Raw genomic sequence first — 16,899 nt, forward strand, 5'->3', positions numbered from 1 at the left:
TGGGCCCTCCCCTTTTCTCCAGGGCGATTACCGCCAATCACCTCTTGCTCCCCGCCTTTGTTTTAGGCCCAGTGAATTCTCCCCTTTTCCCTCCCAATAGCACCTTCAGTGAGCTCAGGGTTAGCTGTTGGCCCTCCAGCAGCATTTATTTGTGTGCCTGCTCTATGCCAGGGGGCCAGACAGAGCGGTGGGATTGCAAAGGGAGGCAAGTTGGGGCATCCCAGGCAGAGAGGCAAAACGGTGGGGGCGGGGGGGGGGGGGGAGCGTTGTGGGGAGTCGGGCGGGGGGGGGGTGGGAAGTGGGGGTGTGGGGTTAAAGGAGTGCTGGGCAGTCACTCTGTGCTATTCGGCTGTCGTGGGGCCCCGGCAGAAGTTCCGGTTATAGAAGTGACGGTTGTCCCTGGTCAGGGCTATGCCCAGGTTGGCCCAGAAACTACCCTGGCCACTGGGCTGGTGGGGCCAGAGGAGGACGCTCTGGCGGCAGAGGCGCTGGCGCAGCCGCACGTAGCGGGACCGATAGGCGGCGGGGCGCAGGATCACCAGCACTACGACGTCCTTGCGGTCCTCCAACAGGCGCTGCTGGGCCAGCAGGAAGCTGGCGCGCAGGAGGCCGCTGACCCGGTCCGTGTGGTCCAGCACGAACATGGTCTTGCGGCTGCTGTAGACCGAGGCCCACAGGTTCTCGAAGAGCGTCTTACCAGGGAGCCAGTCTCGCTCCTCCAGGCAGAGGCGGAGCGCCCGGCGCCCCCGGCGCTCCTCCAGCTGCACGCGGAGCTCGTTGTACACCCAATCAGCCACTGCACTCTGCACCTTGTCGAAGACCACGAAGGCATCATAGAGCAGGGTGTCCTCGCCCCGCTGCCGCCGCCGTCGGGGCAAATGGGCCAGACACAGGTGGAAGCAGTACCAGAGGTCCCAGCCACAGAGGTGGTGCAGCATGGGCACTGCCAGGCCCAGCGCCACCATTAGCAGCGAGAGGCCAAAGCAGTCCAAGGAGAGGGTCTCATCCAGGCAGAGACGCAGGTCCTGTGTGAAGATGCTGCGGCCCTGGAGCTGGCCCGGACTGCCACATGTGACGCGCCTGGACAGCCCGGGCACGGCCTCCTGTCTCTCCAGCAGGAAGTCCACAAAGGCCGCCCCGCAGGCGCAGTGGAGCGGGTTGGCGCTCACGTCTAGGATTTTCAGGGTCCCTGCTAAGGAACCGAACCAGGAGGGATCCACTGTCTTCAGGGCATTGGCGCTGAGGTTAAGCTCTATCAGCCGAGTCGCGCGGACGAAGAAGCCGGGGATCACGAAGCCGATGCTGTTGCTGCTCACGTCCAGCTTCTGGAGCCGGATGCCAGGCGGCAGGCTGCCGTTGCTCAGGGCCTTCAGCTGGTTTCCTGCCAGATCCAGGGCTTCCAGCCGGGGCAGGACGGTCAGGCTGCTCCAGTTGAAGAAGGCCAGGTTATTGTCCCGGAGACGCAGCTGCCGCAGGCTCTTGGGCAGGTTGTCCAGGTGACGAGGCAGGAGGGTGTGCAGATGGTTCTCGGACAGGTCCAGCTGGACCAGGTTCCTCAAGCCTTTGAAAAAGCAGAGATAGAGGTCTCCCTCCGCCCACATCTGGCTCAGGGAGTTGCCGCTGAAGTCCAGGGCGCGCAACGAGGCGCTGCTGAGCTTCTGTGACACGCGGCTGTGGATGCCATTGTGCGCAAGGCTGAGGTAGCGCAGGGAGGGCAGCTGGGCCACGAAGCTGAGGTTGTGGCCCACGCCCTGCATGCTGAAGGGCTGGCTGTTGTAGCTGAGGTCCAGTGCCTCCAGCTGTGGCAGCTCCGTGAATGAGCGCCCATGGTACAGGTCCAGCTTGTTGTGGGACAGGTCGAGCACTCGCAGGCTGGTCAGCGGCACGAACTGGGAGCCATTAACCGCCTGTGAGATGCTGTTGTGGCTCAGGCGCAGGCACTGGAGGCGGGAGAGGCGGGTAAACATCTCTTGCTGGATTGTCACCAGGTTGTTCCGTGACAGGTCCAAGGTGAAGTTGAGGTTGCAGCTTGGCATGAAGTCCTTTGAGCTGACGGCGTCCAGCGGGCCTGGAGCGAGGCCCCTGGGCAATCGCCAGACTTCCACCCTGCTGTCCACCTCCCCCAGGGCGGCCGCTGGCGTCGCGGCTCCGCTGATGCGGTTGTCCGACAGGTCCACGAAGAGCAGGCTCGGGAAGGCCCCAAAGATGCTGAGCTGGGCCTGGTTGATGAAGTTCAGCTGCAGACGCAGACTCTGGAGCTTGGGCAGCCGGGTCAGCGGCTGGAGCGTGATGTTGGTGAGGGAGCGGAAGAAGATGCCGTGCATGTCCAGCTTCTCCAGGGACACCAGACTCCCAAAGGAGGACGCCAGGTGCAGGTGGGCGAAGGACACCTTCTTGTGGTAATTGAAGGACAGGTTGAGTCTGCGCAGCTGGGTCAGGTCGTTGAAGATGGTGGTCTTGGTGATGTAGTCATAGAGGAAGTTCTCACTCAGGTCGAGCACTTGGAGCCTGCCCAGGCCGCGGAACCAATCTTTCTCTAGTTTGTAGAGAGAACTGTCCTTCAACACCAGGCCTTCGAGGCGGCTCAGGTGACTGAAGGTGTCAGGGTGCAGCTTGGGGAAGTTCTTTGGGCACTCCCTGCAGGGGTTGCGGGCATGGTCGCAGCGGCGGCAGTTCCCACCCACGTCAAGCACGCGCAGGGCAGTCAGGTTGGCCAGGTCCTCGGGTGCCAGGGTGACAATGTGGTTGTAGGACAGCAGCAGGGTGTCCAGGCTGGGGGGCAGGCGGCGGGGCACCTCCGTGAGGTTGTTGTACTTGAGCGACAGGTGCGTGAGGTTGCCCAGGCCGAGGAGGGCGCCTGGGGCCACCTCCAGGGCCCGCGGGCAGGGGTTCATGTAGTAGCAGTTGCCGTCCATGTACAGAAAGCGCAGGGCGTGCAGGCCGGTGAAGTGGGTGGGGCCTAGCACCAGGATGCTGGTGTGGCTCAGCGACAGGGACACGAGGGAACTGGGCAGGGCAGGCACGGTCGTGATGCCGTTGTAGCTCAGGTTCAGCTCCTCCAGGGTGGGCACAGCCAGGAAGGTGTTGGGCTCGATGGTCATACGGCAGGGGAAGTGCATGGGGCTGAGGCCGGCCGGCGGGCAGTTCCACTTGAGGTTGAGGACCCGCAGGTTGGACAGGTGGACGAAGTCAGAGTCATGCAAGTGGTGGATGCGGTTGGAGATTAAGGAGAGGCTGGTGACATTGGCCCGGGGGGCTCCAGCCGAAAAGTGCGGCACAGACTTCAGGAACAGCCAGTTGCAGTCCACCTGACCATGGGGCTGGAGCTCACAGGGCAGGAAGGCAGGCAGGGTGCCCTCGGCCAGGGCCGCTGCCAGTGCCGCCGCCTGCACCAGGAGAGAAAGGGGGTGCGGGGCACAGTAGGGGCCCTGCAAGGTGGGCGCCGGGTCAGAACACGGCCCCAGCTCCACCTCCTCTGCCTCACCTCCCTGGGGGTTCCCCAGAAGGGCTTCCACCTCTGTCTCTCCGTCTCTCCCAGCCCTCCAGGGAGGTTCCTGTTTCTCTCTCCAGTGCCCATCACATCTCCAAGGCCCATGGGGAACTTGGACTCAGATCTGAGACCCAGCCTTTGACTCAGAGAAAGGAATCAGAGCTCATCCTGAGACCTGCAATCTAGACTCGTGATGGAGGCTTTCACTCGAAACCAAACCCTAGCTGAACAGGAGAGCCAGGTTGGTGGTCAACAGGCCCCCCAGGCTCATCCTCGCTTCCCCCTTCCATTCCTTCTCTTGGGAGAGACGAGAAGGTCACTTCTCGTCTCTCCCAAGCAAAGAGGCATCTTCCCTTCCCTGCAGCACCCCTGAAAACCTCCCTCTGCTGTCTGTCAGGCTCCCCCCAACCACTCCTGCTCCGTTTGGCCAAGAGGTGGGAGTGAAGGTCTCCTGCTGGGGTTCAAGCTGGCCACTGCCCAGGGCCTTGGCCAGGATGGCCACTGCCTAGCTCTTTCATGCTCTGCCCACCTTAGCCAGCCCAGGCACTCAAACTGCTGTGGGTCAGAACGAATTGGAGGGAAGGTTGGGCAGCAAAGGGCAGACAGGGCATAGCCCTGGCGTCCCCTTGGCTTGCAGCCCAGCACCACCACCACCAGTGAGCCCAGCACCACCACCACCAGTGAGCCCAGCACCACCACCAGTGAGCCCAGCACCACCAGTGAGCCCAGCACCACCACTGAGAGCATCCCTTAGCCCCAGCCTCCTCACCCAAGCAGAGTTTGGGTCTCATGGCTCATGACTTCAGGGCTCAGTGCATTTCCCCAGAGCCACCTGGGTGACTGTGCCTTTCACCCACCCTTGTCTGTAGCTCCCAAGCCCGTGTTTCTCTCCATCACTTCCTCCCCACCTTGTCCTCTTCCCCGGGGGCCGAGGGCTGCTATCCTACCATGACAGGGAATGCGGCTTCTCCAGAGGGTCTGGCGGGCAGGTTGGGAGGCAGCTGCAGGGAAGGATGCTTGGCGCCCACTTCCCGTGCCGCCGGCTCAGAGATCAGAGGAAGTGAGAATTTTGTAATAACCTAGCAGCCCCCTTCCTCCCTATGCTCATGGCAGGGGCGGGGTGTAGGGGACATAATGAGTCAGAGAGGCCATTTGCATAGTCAGGTGGCAGATCGCTCCGCCACCCCTTCCTCTTTCTACTCCCCGCCCCCCACCCCAGTCTGTCTGAACCATCTGTCACATCCCACGTGGGCCTCACACCTGTCCTCTGGGAAGTCTGGGGAGAGGTGAAGGCCCAAAGCTCAGTCTAAGGTTGGCAAAAGATTGGAATTAGGAGCAGTGTCAGACCTGGTGGGGTATGCCTCAGCCTTCTCAGCCCCTGCCCCCCCAGGCAGCAGTCTCAGGCTGGCAGCTCCTTCACTGTCCTTCCCTGCCCTGGGGTACCAGTCCCAGAGCTCTGTGTGTCATGCCAGGCCTGGCGTATGGGGCAGGGGGCAGCACTGGCCTTGCCCAGGGTCATCTGCCCCTGCCACAGCGGCAGCTTCCTCCAGGAGCAGGCCCTCCTCTGCATCCCCAGAGCACCATCAGAGCACAAACCCCACCACTGGATCAGCTGAGACCTCCTGGCTCATCCTCCCCTGAGGCTCCCCCCACAATCCTTCTGACCCAGATGACTGCCAACAGATCACTCAGGCCCCAAGCCGCAGGTTGCCCCGGGACCCTCAGCAAGTCCTGCTGGCTCCATGTTCAGAATCTGCCCATTTTCCCCCCTGCCCCCACTTTCACATCCACCAGTCTGGGCTGAGCTGCCATCTCCTCCTGCCTAGACCAGTGCAGTTGTTACCTCCTCAGGACCGCCCTGCTTCTGCTCTCAAGGTCCACAGTTTGTTCTTATTAGGCCCCTAAGTCACATTAGGTCCCTTCTCTGCTCAGACCCCTCCATGGCCCTTTCTGGGGTCAGAGCCACAGTCCACACATAGCCAGCAGGGTCCTATGGTATCTGCCTGCCCCTTGCTCCCTGCCCAGTCTCCAGCCACACTGGCCTCCTGGCTGCGGCTCGAACACATGCATGTAATTCTCCTGCCCCAGGGCCTTTGAACATACCGTTCCCTGTGTCTTGAAGCTCTTTTTCCAGATACTCACACGGCCCCCTCCCTCACCCACCTGACATCTCTCGTCACACATTACCCTTTCAATGAGGCCTTCTCTGATCTTCTTATAAAGCCCCTACCCCAGGTGGAGTACTCCTGAGCTCTTTTACCTAATTTGTTAACATTTTTGTTTTGTTTGCAAATAAAGAGTTTATTTGAAGTGTTAGAAATTGCAATTCTGGATATACAGATTTGGGTAAAATGAAAGAGTGTTTCAGGGAAGAGAAAGAGTTCAGGGGATCATAAAGGCAAAAGCCATAAGGTTGTTAAAGTTGTCTGTAGGTGCTCAACACTTGCTGAATTCATGGGTCTCCACAGTCAGCTCTGGGCAGCATAGAGTGTTTCTGAGTGATGGCTAAGTGAATGAGGGAATGAATGAACAAATAAATAGCGTTTCTGGCAGGACGGGGCAGGGCTGGACATCTGCTACCCCTGCTTCTCTGTGCCCATCTCTGGGTGGATGTCATGGCAGGCAGGCTCCAAGCTGCCAGGCACCCAGCTGGGCACAGGCCCAGGGAGTTTGACAGCATGGGAATGATGGTGTTGTCTTCCTGCCCACTTGAGAACCAGTGTTTGAAGTGGGAAAGATGAGTCTGCCTTCTATGGGTCCTGGCTTGGGTTCCAGCTCCACTCCCTACAATTCTAAGCACTTCAGTAGAGGCAGAGAAAGGCCCCAGGGATGGGACACTGCCCTGAGTCCCAGCCCAAGAGGCACTTTCCAGAAAAAGGATGGTGCCCATCCAGCAGTGAATCCATCATCGGCCCCATCCATCCCCAACCCCGTACTCTTCCCATCTGGGATAGCAGGGGTATTCTACACACTTCTCAGAGGCAGAAAATGAAGTTCTGGCTGCTGCTGAATCCCAAGTCCAAGGGAGATTCCCCCAGAGTCCCTGGGACCAGAAACCTAGGCGATTTGGGACAAGAGAGGTACCCAAGGTACTCAAGAGGGGGCCAATGAGCTGACAGCGAAGCCTGCACATGTACACACGGACACAGCTCTTCCACATATCTGCAGCCAGGCGGGCTGGGGCTCCACCCAGCAGGCCCACAGGCCCCTTCTGCATTGTGTGTGTGTGTGTGTGTGGTGGGGAGGGATAGGTCTATGCCCAGGGCCTCCCCATACCCAGGGCCTGAGGTGGTCCCTCAGGGCCAAACTCAGCTGTTGATTTAAAAATATTTTATTCTTTAAAAAATACAGCATTCAACCATCTCGTCCTGCGGTGACCCCCTGCCCCAGCCCCAAATGACCTCACCCCTTGTGGCCAAAGGGTTCTGGGCCATGCTGGGGCCCTAATCTTAGTTCCCCTGGGGGCTTGGTTCACGCCAGTCCCCCCACGCAGCCCGTTGAACCAGCCGAGCAGGGTCCCCAGATGCCCTGGGCACAGGGATGATAGACAGGGACAGCAGTGGGGGAGGGTCACAGCACCCCAGGGGCCCTCGGAAGCTGCAAGGATGTTCAGTTACCAGTCCTCCTACCCATAGGAGGCAACCCCCACCCCAGAGCCCGGCTGCAAGGAGGGAGGTGGCCGTGGGGGTGGGGTGGGGGCAGCCCCACAGTTCCACACGCCAGCAGGGCTCAGGTTCCACCACCTAGCTGTCATCCCCATTCTCACCGGGGCCACGGATGAGGCGCTTGTGGCCCCGCTTGCCCTCGGGGCCCCTGGGCTTGGCGAAGGCCCGTTTGGCGAGGTGCTGCTTGGGGTGCACCTCGTCGTAGAGGAAGTCAGCCGTCAGCTCCGCCCCATCACCAATCTCGATCTGTGCAGGGCAAGGCATGGTTGGTCACTCCGAGGGTGCAGGGCCCTGACACACACCACCCTCAGTCACCCCCACTCCTGGAGCACCCCTTGGATCTCTTGCTCTCCAGCCCTAGGGTGTCCTCCCAGATGCCCACATGAAATGCCACCCCCAGGAGCACAGAGCTGGGGGCCTGCTGGTGGAAGGCCTTGTCACCTTCCACCTGCCTTCCAAACTCAGGGAAAGGAGAGACACGGGTGTCACAGCTGGGGCTTGTCCAGGCCATCAGCGACACACAAGACCCCTTGGGTCTCAGTCTCCCCCTCCATCCAACAGGGCAGCAATGCCCCCTGCTCTGCCATTGTCTCAGGACCCTGACATCCAACATAAGGGGTGGTGACAGGGCCCGAGGGAACAGCACCCACCTTCTTGGCGATCTCCAGCTGGAAGTCCTGCTCCACGGAGTCGAGGAGGCGGCTCTTGCAGCTGGAGTAGAGCATGCGCTCCTTGATGCTGCACTTGTAGCCGGGCATGGAGTAGATGAACACTGCGGGGGATGGGGAGGTGAGCTGAGGCGGGCCTGGCACTCCTGCCACCCCCACAGTCCCTGCAGGCGGCCCGCCCAGCCGTGGGCCATCATGGCTCCTGCCCAGCCACTTGAGCAGTGGGAGCCCCGCCATGGCCACTCACCCACAGACTCCAGGGGGTCACCCTCGTGGGTGTGCTTGTAGAGGAAGAAGTGGTAGCGGGCGGCGTCTCGGGGCACTCGGGACGGCAGCTGGGCCACGTCCGTGGGCTCTGTGTGCACCAGCTCGATAGTCTCCCGCTCCAGGTCCAGCTTCTGCCGAGGGGCAGCAGGAGATGTGAGGGCACCGTGCGGGCGAGGGCCCAGGCCCACCCTCCCTGACAAGAATTCCCCAAGGTGGGAAGCCGCTGTCAGCTCCTCTCCCAGGGCTCCCCTCCCCGACTCTGAAGAGGCCACTCCTGAGCCCAGGCCGAACTCTGACCCTTTGAACACTCTGCTAGAGAAGGAAGTCCCACCAAGGACGATGGACAGGTCAGGGGCAAAGGCCTTGACCTCAGGGAGGCAGCATCCCTGGGCCAGCCCATCCTCATGATGGAAGAGCCACTCTGAAAGGGGGAAGGCTGGACCACTGAGGCACTGGCTGGGGAAAGGCGGGTGATCAGTGGGGCTACAGAGGGAGTCTGGGACAGGAAGGGGTTCAGGGCTGAGGGGGGAGCCAAGGGTGACGTGTGCACGCAGCATGGAGGGTGGAATGAGGGGCAGTGTGGCAGGCGCCCCTGCGGGAACAGACTGTAGTCACTACACACGGCAACTGCAGGAGGCAGGCAGGCATGGGGGCAGCCTGTTCCCATGGGTACAAGGGTAAGCTGAAGCGAGCTCATGCGTGGGGGCAGGAGCAGGTGGGGTACAGTGGACCCCAAGTGTGCGCCTGGGGCAGGGAACCAGCACCTACCAGCTGGATGTAGTTGATCGTCTTCTGTCTGAGCTGCTGAAGTGCCCGTTGGGCCTGCGGCTGCAGGGGGAAGGCCAGGCCCTGCAAGGTCTGGTGTTTGCTCTCCACGCTGATCTCTGTCTTCACCTGGGGACAGGTGAACAGTGAGTGAGGCCCTCACCTGCCCACACCAGGGGGTAGCCACATGGGGAGTGCAGGCTCAGCCAGTGGGGCCTGACTTGACCTGGAGGCCTTGGGCTGGGACTTCTGCCCAGCGTGCCCACCTCGTTAATACGGATCTGCTGGAGTTCTCTTTCAGCCGAGGTCAGTGGGGCAGGCGCTGCACAGGACGACAGGTGCTTCTGGTACCCGGCAAAGGAGAGGTCATCCTGGCCAGTGGATGCAGCGTAAGTGAGCACCTTAGGATGGGCTGGCAGAAGCCCACTGAGCACCCCAGCTTGCAGACCTAGGACTCTCCCAGCCCTCCCTACTCATCCCCTGGCACCCACTTGCTCTGTAACCCTGCATAGCATCCCACCTTCTGTGGGCCCGTGACCCTAGTCTGGTGGGGTCCTGGTCTGGGGTGGTAGGGTGTAGGGTGCGGCTACCTTCACAGTCCCGAACAGCTCATCCTTGATGTGGCCGCCTCCAAACTCCTTCTTCACTGTGGCCCGTGTGGCTGCATATAGCATCTTCAGCCGCACCTGAAGGGCAGGGGCCAAGCCATGAGACTTCTCTCCAGGCAGGGCTGCCTGTCCAGGAGCAGGCATGAGCCTCTGGGTGGGGACCAAGTCCCCTCATTGTGCCCACTCACCCAGCAGAGGGCGCAGCACGAAGGCGAGGCTGCAGTAGGGTGGTCTGGACAGCAGAGGGAACCCTCACCCAGCGCAACCTTTGCCTCTCAGAGCCAGGCTGACAGGGCGGGGAAGCTCTGAGATGCCAGGCTCCAAGTGCAGGACCTTGTCCCTCCCTCATTCATACTCCCTAGAGCAGGATCTGATATCTCCCGCTTTAGACTCCCCAGGGCAGCGCCACGTTATCTTGATCAGACCCAGCTTCCCCTCCTCCTCCGATCCCTCGGCTGGGCAGGAGTTCCGACGACTCACGGGGGAATTATCAGGTGACCAGGCGAGGAAGAGCCACTCGAAGCCCTGGGCATTCTGCGAGTCCAGGCGGTAGAGCAGGTAGCAAGGCTGTTGGGCATCCAGCAGCGGCAGAACGGCCCCGTCATAGTCCTGGTCCCAGCAGCCCACCAGCTCCCGAAAGGCGCCCAGCACGAGCTGTTCTGGGGGCAGAGGCCAGGTGAGCCAAGGAGTAGCCATGTCCCACAGCCACCTCTCACTGTGGGCCTTGGCCTCTGGAGGTGACTCAGACCCACTGACCACCCTCCCTGCCTTCCCCTGAAGCCTGTGACTCAATCAGTGTGTGAGTGAATGAATGATTGAGGGCGCAGAGCTGCCAGCCCGAGGCTGCTCCCTCTACACACACACACAACGCACATGTGGCCTCGAGAACATGCCAACAGATGACCCAATACAGACAACCACACCAAGACACGCAGCTGTGTACCCACAGCCACCAACAACGCAGCCTCTTACAGATACCCACACCCCTCACCCCACTGGAATATACCCAGTGGACGGCCCCACTGTGCCTCCGGCCCCCTCCTCCCTCAGCCTGGGGCTCCAGCAGACCCCCCAGCACACTATTCTCAGAATGAACTCAAACAGAATGCTGTTTGAAGTACTGTCACAGCCTCAGGCCCCTGCAGGCAAAAAGGCTTGTGGGAAAGAGGGAGACAGGGGCTCCCACCAGACACTGCAGAAACAGGTACCCTGCTGCCCTCCACCAGCTGTAGTCCCCTTCCCCAAAAGTAACCAATCAAAAGCAGCCAACCTCTTAATACCCAGGGCTGACCAGTCCTGCCGCCTTCCTGGCTGGCGCAAAGTGGCTGAATGGACACACACTTGACCCACCAACCCCCACCAGGCGTCTTGGTGTGGCACCAAACACCAGCCCATGTATGCACAGGCCCAGGCTGGAGGAAGAACTGGGGTAAGTGGACAACTACCACCTGGCCTGAGGGTACCAGCACCTGAGCACCAAGCCCCCCTGATGGGGGCAAAGGGCTGGGTATCCAAGAGCGCCTACAGGCCGGGCCTGCCAGCCCATCCACCTCCCTCTGGCCTTGGCCTCTTCACCTATCCTCCCAGAACTCAGATAGATCAAGGCTGAAAACCAGCAGTCACAGGCTGATCAAGGCTGAAAACCAGCAGTCACGGGCTGACCAAGGCTGAAAACCAGCAGTCACGGGCTGACCAAGGCTGGGGAAGGCGGGGGCGGGCGGGGCGGGCGGCGGCTGGGCAACAGCACTGCCAAAATTGTTTAATTTGTTGCCAACATTTTTCAAACTGGAAAGTCTGATGTAACAAGTGGAATTCCTGGCTCTTCTAGAAAAATCAGGAAGATCAAGCCACACTCAGATAGGCTGTCGGCAGGAGGCCTGGATCCTCTGGGGCTCCCAGATGCCCAACAGCAGAGTGCAGATAAGGGCCCACTGAGAGACTCCTCCTGCTCAATGTCTCAGGGATGTTCTGTCTGGGAGGTGACAGGGAAGGCTGAGGTCTGGGGTCCATGAGTTCATCTCTTTGGAGGGGTGCAGGGGACTGACCTACCCCCATATCCCCGACCCGGCCTCTGAGGGCATCTGAATTTGGGGACCCTGGACACCATCCAGCAGAGCTCTAGCTCTAAAGCCTGGGTGAATTCTCGGTCTGGGCAGACCCAGCTTTGACCCAATTCAGCATGTGAACAGTCAGCTGGGCACCAAGCCCATTCAGGAGGCACCCAGAAGGGCCCACTACTGCATGGCTATCAAGAAGGGCTGGAAGGATTTGTGGGGGCCTGGCCCACTCCCCGGAGAAGGCGATGGCGCCCCACTGCAGTACTCTTGCCTGGAAAATCCCACAGATGGCGGAGCCCATTCCCAGTTCTAGAGTCTGTACTCCTCACCTCCAGGGACAGCCCTGTACCCCAGGACTTACCTACCCAGAGCTCCCCAAGCCTCAGTCTAATCCTCTGCCTCCCCAAATTCCCTCCCCACTTTAGGCCTCAGCTCAAGCTCACTCACACTCTAAGCCCTAAACCTCTAGCACCACCCCTTATGGAAGCCTCAGGTGCCCCAGGTTCAAGTCATGGCCCAGCCAAACCTGGAATTCCTTGGTCCTGCTCTCAAAGAGACCGACACAAGTTCCTTCTCCCCACAGCGAGGGCAGTCCCCCTGAATAGGGCTCCGGCTTCTCCTTAGGCATCTTCCCCAGTCAGCAGTCAAGTGAGGCCAGGCCTGTCGACCACCCAGGGAGGCAAACAGCACTAGACACCGAGGGCAGTGCCTGGCCTTACTCATCCCCTGCGACCCTGCCCTGCCCCGCCCCCTGACTAGGCCAGCAGATGACTACAGAGCCTCTGGAAAGGCTCGGCAGGACCCCTGGGCAGGGCTCTCCTTGCTATGTCCCCAGCTCCTGTGTAACAGGCGTAAGGACCATGCCCACCACCAAGGCTCTCCTACAAGGCACCTCTCATTTCCAGATGGGATACTGAGGGGCTGAAGGACAACATTCTCCCCACCTCCCAGAGGAGCAGTAGGGTCCAGCCACCAGTCTGTCCTCTTGCTCACAGGAAGCACTCACCGTCCTCAATGACAACTTTGATGAGTCGCACAGAGCCAGCCCTCGCCTTGGCAAAGAACTCCTTCAGCTCTTCGGTGGCTACAAGAACAAGAAACATGGTGGGCGCTGAGCAGGCACAGGGAACAGCGTGGGCAGGGACACACTCGGGGCTTGCTCTGTCCTGGGGGTCTGGTGGCGGAGCTGGGAGCCAGATTATATACGGTCCCCCATGTGACTGGGAACCTGACACGGCTGCTGAACGCAAGCTCCCAAATTTAGCCAGCAGAGGTGGCAGGCAGGCAGCCTGCTGGCTGGGATGGCTCTGTTGACAGGGCACATGGAGAGGAGACAGCCCACCCGGGAATGGGATAGGCCAAGCCAGCCAGAATGAACAACTCCCACCTGTTCCCTGCACCCCAAGAAGGCCCAGCACAGGGCTAGCCTGGGACACACCCAGCATCCTCATATCCACAGACAAAATTACAGGAGCCCCCAACATGCATTGACCACTATGTTTATTCACACATACACACACACACACACATGGATACAGTCCCCAGGTTGCTAATAAATTCAGACACAGGCAAATGCAGAGCATGGCTAACAAATGTGTGCAGGCAAGTGGCTGTACACAGAAACACAGAGGTACACACTGCTGCGCACACACGCATACACACACACACACACACACATGCCCAGCCCCATCCCCCAGCCAGGCTGCCTCATGCTGGGAGGCCCTGAAGAGCCAGGCCAGCCCTGGCTCAGTCCTGCCAGGGGGCGATAAACCTCCACCCCCAGGCAGCCAGGAAGAGGAGTGACTCTCAGGGACTCTCCAAAACAGACCCTGATTGTGGTCCCTGAGCCACAGAGCCAAAAAGTGACAGCCAATGACCAGGAACACAGCTGCAGAGGAGAGGATCATGGTCAGAGCTAGGGAAATGTGGAAATCTCAGATTCACTGGTGGTTCAGATGGGGGAGCAAAGGTCCAAATTGGGAAGGACCTACTTGGGTCTCCAGAGGGCTGCACAGGGCCAGGCCAGCATGACCTTGGGGCTGCCCAGGGGTCAGGAGAATTGTGTGGGAACACAGCTGGAGGGTTGAGGTCAGAGAATATTTATAGGGCCCGACTGGCAGCTCGAGGGTGGGTGCGGGGGGGCCTTTAGGAAAACAAACTCTGGTCATGTCCTCAGGTGCCCATCATGCAGGGTGACCATGCGCATGATTCACAGGGCGGCACTGTGTCCCACCTTCCAAAGCCACAGGGTGGGTGGAACTGCAGCTAAGCCGGGCAGGCCCTTGGGGTTGACAGCAGCATGGTATGGAGACATAGCCCCACTGAGCCAGGACAGATCTGCCCCTCAGTGGACTCCAGGCCTGAGGTTCCACCAGATGTATATGACCTCTGACCTCACTGAACCTCAAACTTCTCTGTAAGATGGAGTTAATACCTCCCACAGCATTAGAGCCTGTCCTAATAACAATTATTCATTTTTATTACTGCGATGACAGCAGGGCAGGCTATTACCTGCTCAGACCTTCCCCAAGGGAGAGGCTGACACACCCCTTCTAGTGTTACCAGGACAAAGTGACACCCCAGTAGCGGAAGACACACCGCCCTCCATGTCTCCTCAGCCACCATCAATAATCCAGAGGCCAGGCCTGGGACACCTGAGCCTCTATCATCAAAGATTCATGCCCCCCACCCGCACTCCTGCTGCCTTGCCTCCCACCCTCTCCCAGTCAGCCTCAGGTTACAGACCTCTCCTGCCTGCTGTGAGGCAGTGGATAGGGACTGGCACCCAGGCATCCACGGTGATCTCTCCTGCCACCTCCCCAGGCCAGAAATGGGAAGGGGTGGGCTGCTCCCAGGCGGAAGGAGGGCTGCCAGATTTCCCTAGGCAGGCTGATCTCAGTAAAGGGAAATGAAGGAGTGAAGGAGGGCCCAGGCCACAGGACCAGTCAGCCCAGCATGTGCCCATGTTAGGGCAGTGGAGCCCTAACCTCTAATCCCCTCCCAGTTTGAGGCAGCAGCAATGATCAGACAAAGGGGAAGGAAGGGGCAGGTCTGGTGAGGGGTTGTTCCCTTCCGTGGGGCTGAGTCATGAAGCCGCCCCTCCAGCTCTTCTTGGAGAGCCCTGGCCCAGACCCAGGCTCCTGCTTTTTCTGGTCCTATGGGGCGTGGCCAGGGAAACCCGGTCAGGGCCAGCCACCAAGCGGCCACAACCGCAAGCAGAGATCCAGGTGGTCAGGTTGGTCGATGGTGATGGCCCCGGGCAGGGGATCCTGGTGTGGTGGGAGGAATGGCTGAGGGCCAAACCACCGGGCTTCTGGGCAAGCAACCTGGGCCTTTCCCACAGGCCAGGCAGCCCTCCCAGGCCAGTGACACAGGGGGACACTGAGGTCCAGATAGGGTCAGGACACCTGGCTCCTGGCCACTGCTTCTTCCCTGTCCTGTGGAAGGAGGAATCGGACCCTTGCGGGAGGAGGAGGATGCTCTGGGCTCTGGGGTGGAGGACCTGGCCTGGAATCTCTAGGTCAGAACCTTCTTCCTTGCCTCCAGCCTGGAGCTGGGACCTTCCAACCCTGACTAGGGCAGACTCAGGAGATCAGAGTGGAAAATGGCAGGGAGATCAGAGGTCAAGGTCAGACTGACAGAAAACACCTGTCCCAAGGTTTTGCCAGCCTAGTTTGTGAGGGTCTGGGGAGGAGCCAAAAGGTCAGGACCCCCTCCTCACACAGACACAGCCAATAGGAGCCATACTGTGCATGCATTGAATCGAATGAACACTGAAAGGCACCCAGATTGTGCACACGCACACAGACACCCCCAGATATGTGCACACAGTCACGAAACACTGATCATGGTGATTCCGTCATCGTCTGAAGATGATTCCAGCCGACAGTGTCCAATCAGCCATTAGTGCAGGTGCGCTCGATGTACACAAGCAGTCAGATCCAGATGTGCATACATAGGGCTGTACCCACAAGACTAGTGCACATGCGTGCAGACTCCCTCAGATGTGAACATCCGGGTACACCCACCCTGCGTGCTAATAGATGGGCACACACAGGCACATCCACCCCCAGATGGGAACACAGACGCTTCCACCCCAGCTGCGCGCCTGCACGTACACCCACCCTCAACTATGCACAGTAAGTCCGCATTCCACCAAGAAATGACCACCCCAGGCGACTCGCGGCTGCAAAAGAAAACAGGAAGCTTCCCCAGGCTGATGCCGGGAGAGGAAAGAGGGGCCCGACAGCCAGGGAGGGGCTGCAGCCGCGAGCAGAGACCCTCGGCCCCCTGACTGTTCGCCATCCGTCCTCACCGTGGATGCCGGTCTGATGCGCCATGACTCCGTGACCCGCTCCGCCCGCGCCCTCGGAGCCCTCGGCTTGGCCCCGGCCCGGCTTGGCTCGCTTGCACTCGAAGGAGAGGAAGGAGGAGGATGTGGTGGCGGCCGCCCAGACTCGCGCAGCTTCCCGGGCGGTGCCGCAGGACCCGCCTCCAGAGCGCCCCGCCCCTGACGGGCGAGGGGCGGGGACTCCGGGCCGCGCGTGCGCATAGTGGGCGCTTGGTTCCGGGTGCGCCTAAGACTGGGAATCGATCGGATTGCACGCGCGCTTGCGCGTGCCGTCTGTGACCGAAAACAGGTCCAGCGTATAGCTGAGCGTGTGTGTCTGTGCACCCGGAACCGAGTGGCCTGGCGCTGGGGCGTGCCCGTGAGTCCCAGCCAGGTGGGTTTGCAGATGAGGGATCCGCGCTTACCCCAATTTGTGGCCTTGAAGGGGGTGGAGGCGTGTGTTTGAGTGGCATCCCTTTCCTCTGAGACGTTTCTTGAGCACCTCCTGTGGGGTCTGCGCTCCTCGAGGCGGCTCGACCCGCCGGCCCTGCCCTAGCAGTGGGAGCCCAGACAGACCTTCTACTGGGCAGTCAGCAAATGAACGGAGTCTGTGGCAGTGAGCACCCTGTGCAGAGAGCAAGGGACCCTCAGGAGGAGGTGAAATTTGAGTGGAGACATGGAGGAAAGCCTGGTAGAGCAAGGGAAAAGTTTTCCGAGAAGAGGAAATTGCATGTGCAAAGAGGGTCCGAGTTTGGTGAGTCTGAGAAACTTCCCAACTCCTAATCAACTTCTGACTCCATAGCCATGAGCGTTGCCTTCTCTGACATCAGCCCCTGCCTGCTGGTTACCAACAGAATGTATCTTCCAGGCCACTGTGATTGAGTCAGGGTGAGCACATGATTGGACAGTCTGTCCAATCAGAGCCTGTACTGGGACTTTGGTTGGGAAGGTTAGAAAGGCTTTGAGGCCTGGGGTTGCTGAGAGTTGGTGATGGAGTATGTGGCCTGCCTGGTATCAGGCCTCAGCTTGAGCTCCCTGCCCCCTGTCCC

The 16,899-nt window shown here is 60.2% G+C and overlaps 2 protein-coding genes across 4 annotated transcripts; both read right to left on the reverse strand.

The window, feature by feature from the left end:
* Positions 1–297: 297 nt before the first annotated feature.
* Positions 298–6,710, reverse strand: TLR9 (toll like receptor 9). The gene is given in 2 exon segments (XM_027523062.1): positions 298–3,527; positions 3,530–6,710. Coding segments are annotated over 2 exon segments (3,252 nt in total). The 5' UTR covers positions 3,596–6,710; the 3' UTR covers positions 298–341.
* Positions 6,711–6,805: 95 nt separating this feature from the next.
* TWF2 (twinfilin actin binding protein 2) lies at positions 6,806–15,998 on the reverse strand. 3 transcript variants are annotated; one of them, XM_027523063.1, is made up of 9 exons: positions 15,836–15,998; positions 12,527–12,604; positions 9,944–10,122; positions 9,446–9,541; positions 9,122–9,226; positions 8,859–8,984; positions 8,071–8,221; positions 7,806–7,927; positions 6,806–7,401 (listed from the first exon to the last, which is right to left on the reverse strand). In XM_027523063.1, exons 1-9 carry the CDS (start codon positions 15,858–15,860, stop codon positions 7,234–7,236), a joined length of 1,050 nt encoding a protein of 349 aa, XP_027378864.1. In that variant the 5' UTR covers positions 15,861–15,998; the 3' UTR covers positions 6,806–7,233. The 3 variants fall into 3 exon arrangements, with proteins under 3 accessions (XP_027378864.1, XP_027378865.1, XP_027378866.1); XM_027523064.1 differs by lacking the exon at positions 15,836–15,998 and adding an exon at positions 12,047–12,180 and having other exon boundaries at positions 9,944–10,117; positions 12,527–12,714; XM_027523065.1 differs by lacking the exons at positions 6,806–7,401; positions 7,806–7,927; positions 8,071–8,221; ... (2 more) ...; positions 9,446–9,541; positions 15,836–15,998 and having other exon boundaries at positions 10,030–10,117; positions 12,527–15,798.
* Between the last annotated feature and the right edge of the window lie 901 nt (positions 15,999–16,899).

This window comes from Bos indicus x Bos taurus, chromosome 22 (genome assembly GCF_003369695.1).
Source record: "Bos indicus x Bos taurus breed Angus x Brahman F1 hybrid chromosome 22, Bos_hybrid_MaternalHap_v2.0, whole genome shotgun sequence".
In the NCBI taxonomy this organism is placed as follows: domain Eukaryota; kingdom Metazoa; phylum Chordata; class Mammalia; order Artiodactyla; family Bovidae; genus Bos; species Bos indicus x Bos taurus.

Bases quoted from the DNA above. Each gene is read 5' to 3' on its own strand.
- TWF2 (XM_027523063.1), bottom strand. From the start codon at position 15,860: ATGGCGCATCAGACCGGCATCCACG. The intron at 12,605-15,835 runs GTGAGGACGGAT...TTGTTCTTGTAG, and splicing joins GCATCAGACCGGCATCCACG to CCACCGAAGAGCTGAAGGAG. The intron at 9,542-9,943 runs GTGAGTCGTCGG...CCTGCCCTTCAG, and splicing joins GGTCACCTGATAATTCCCCC to GTGCGGCTGAAGATGCTATA.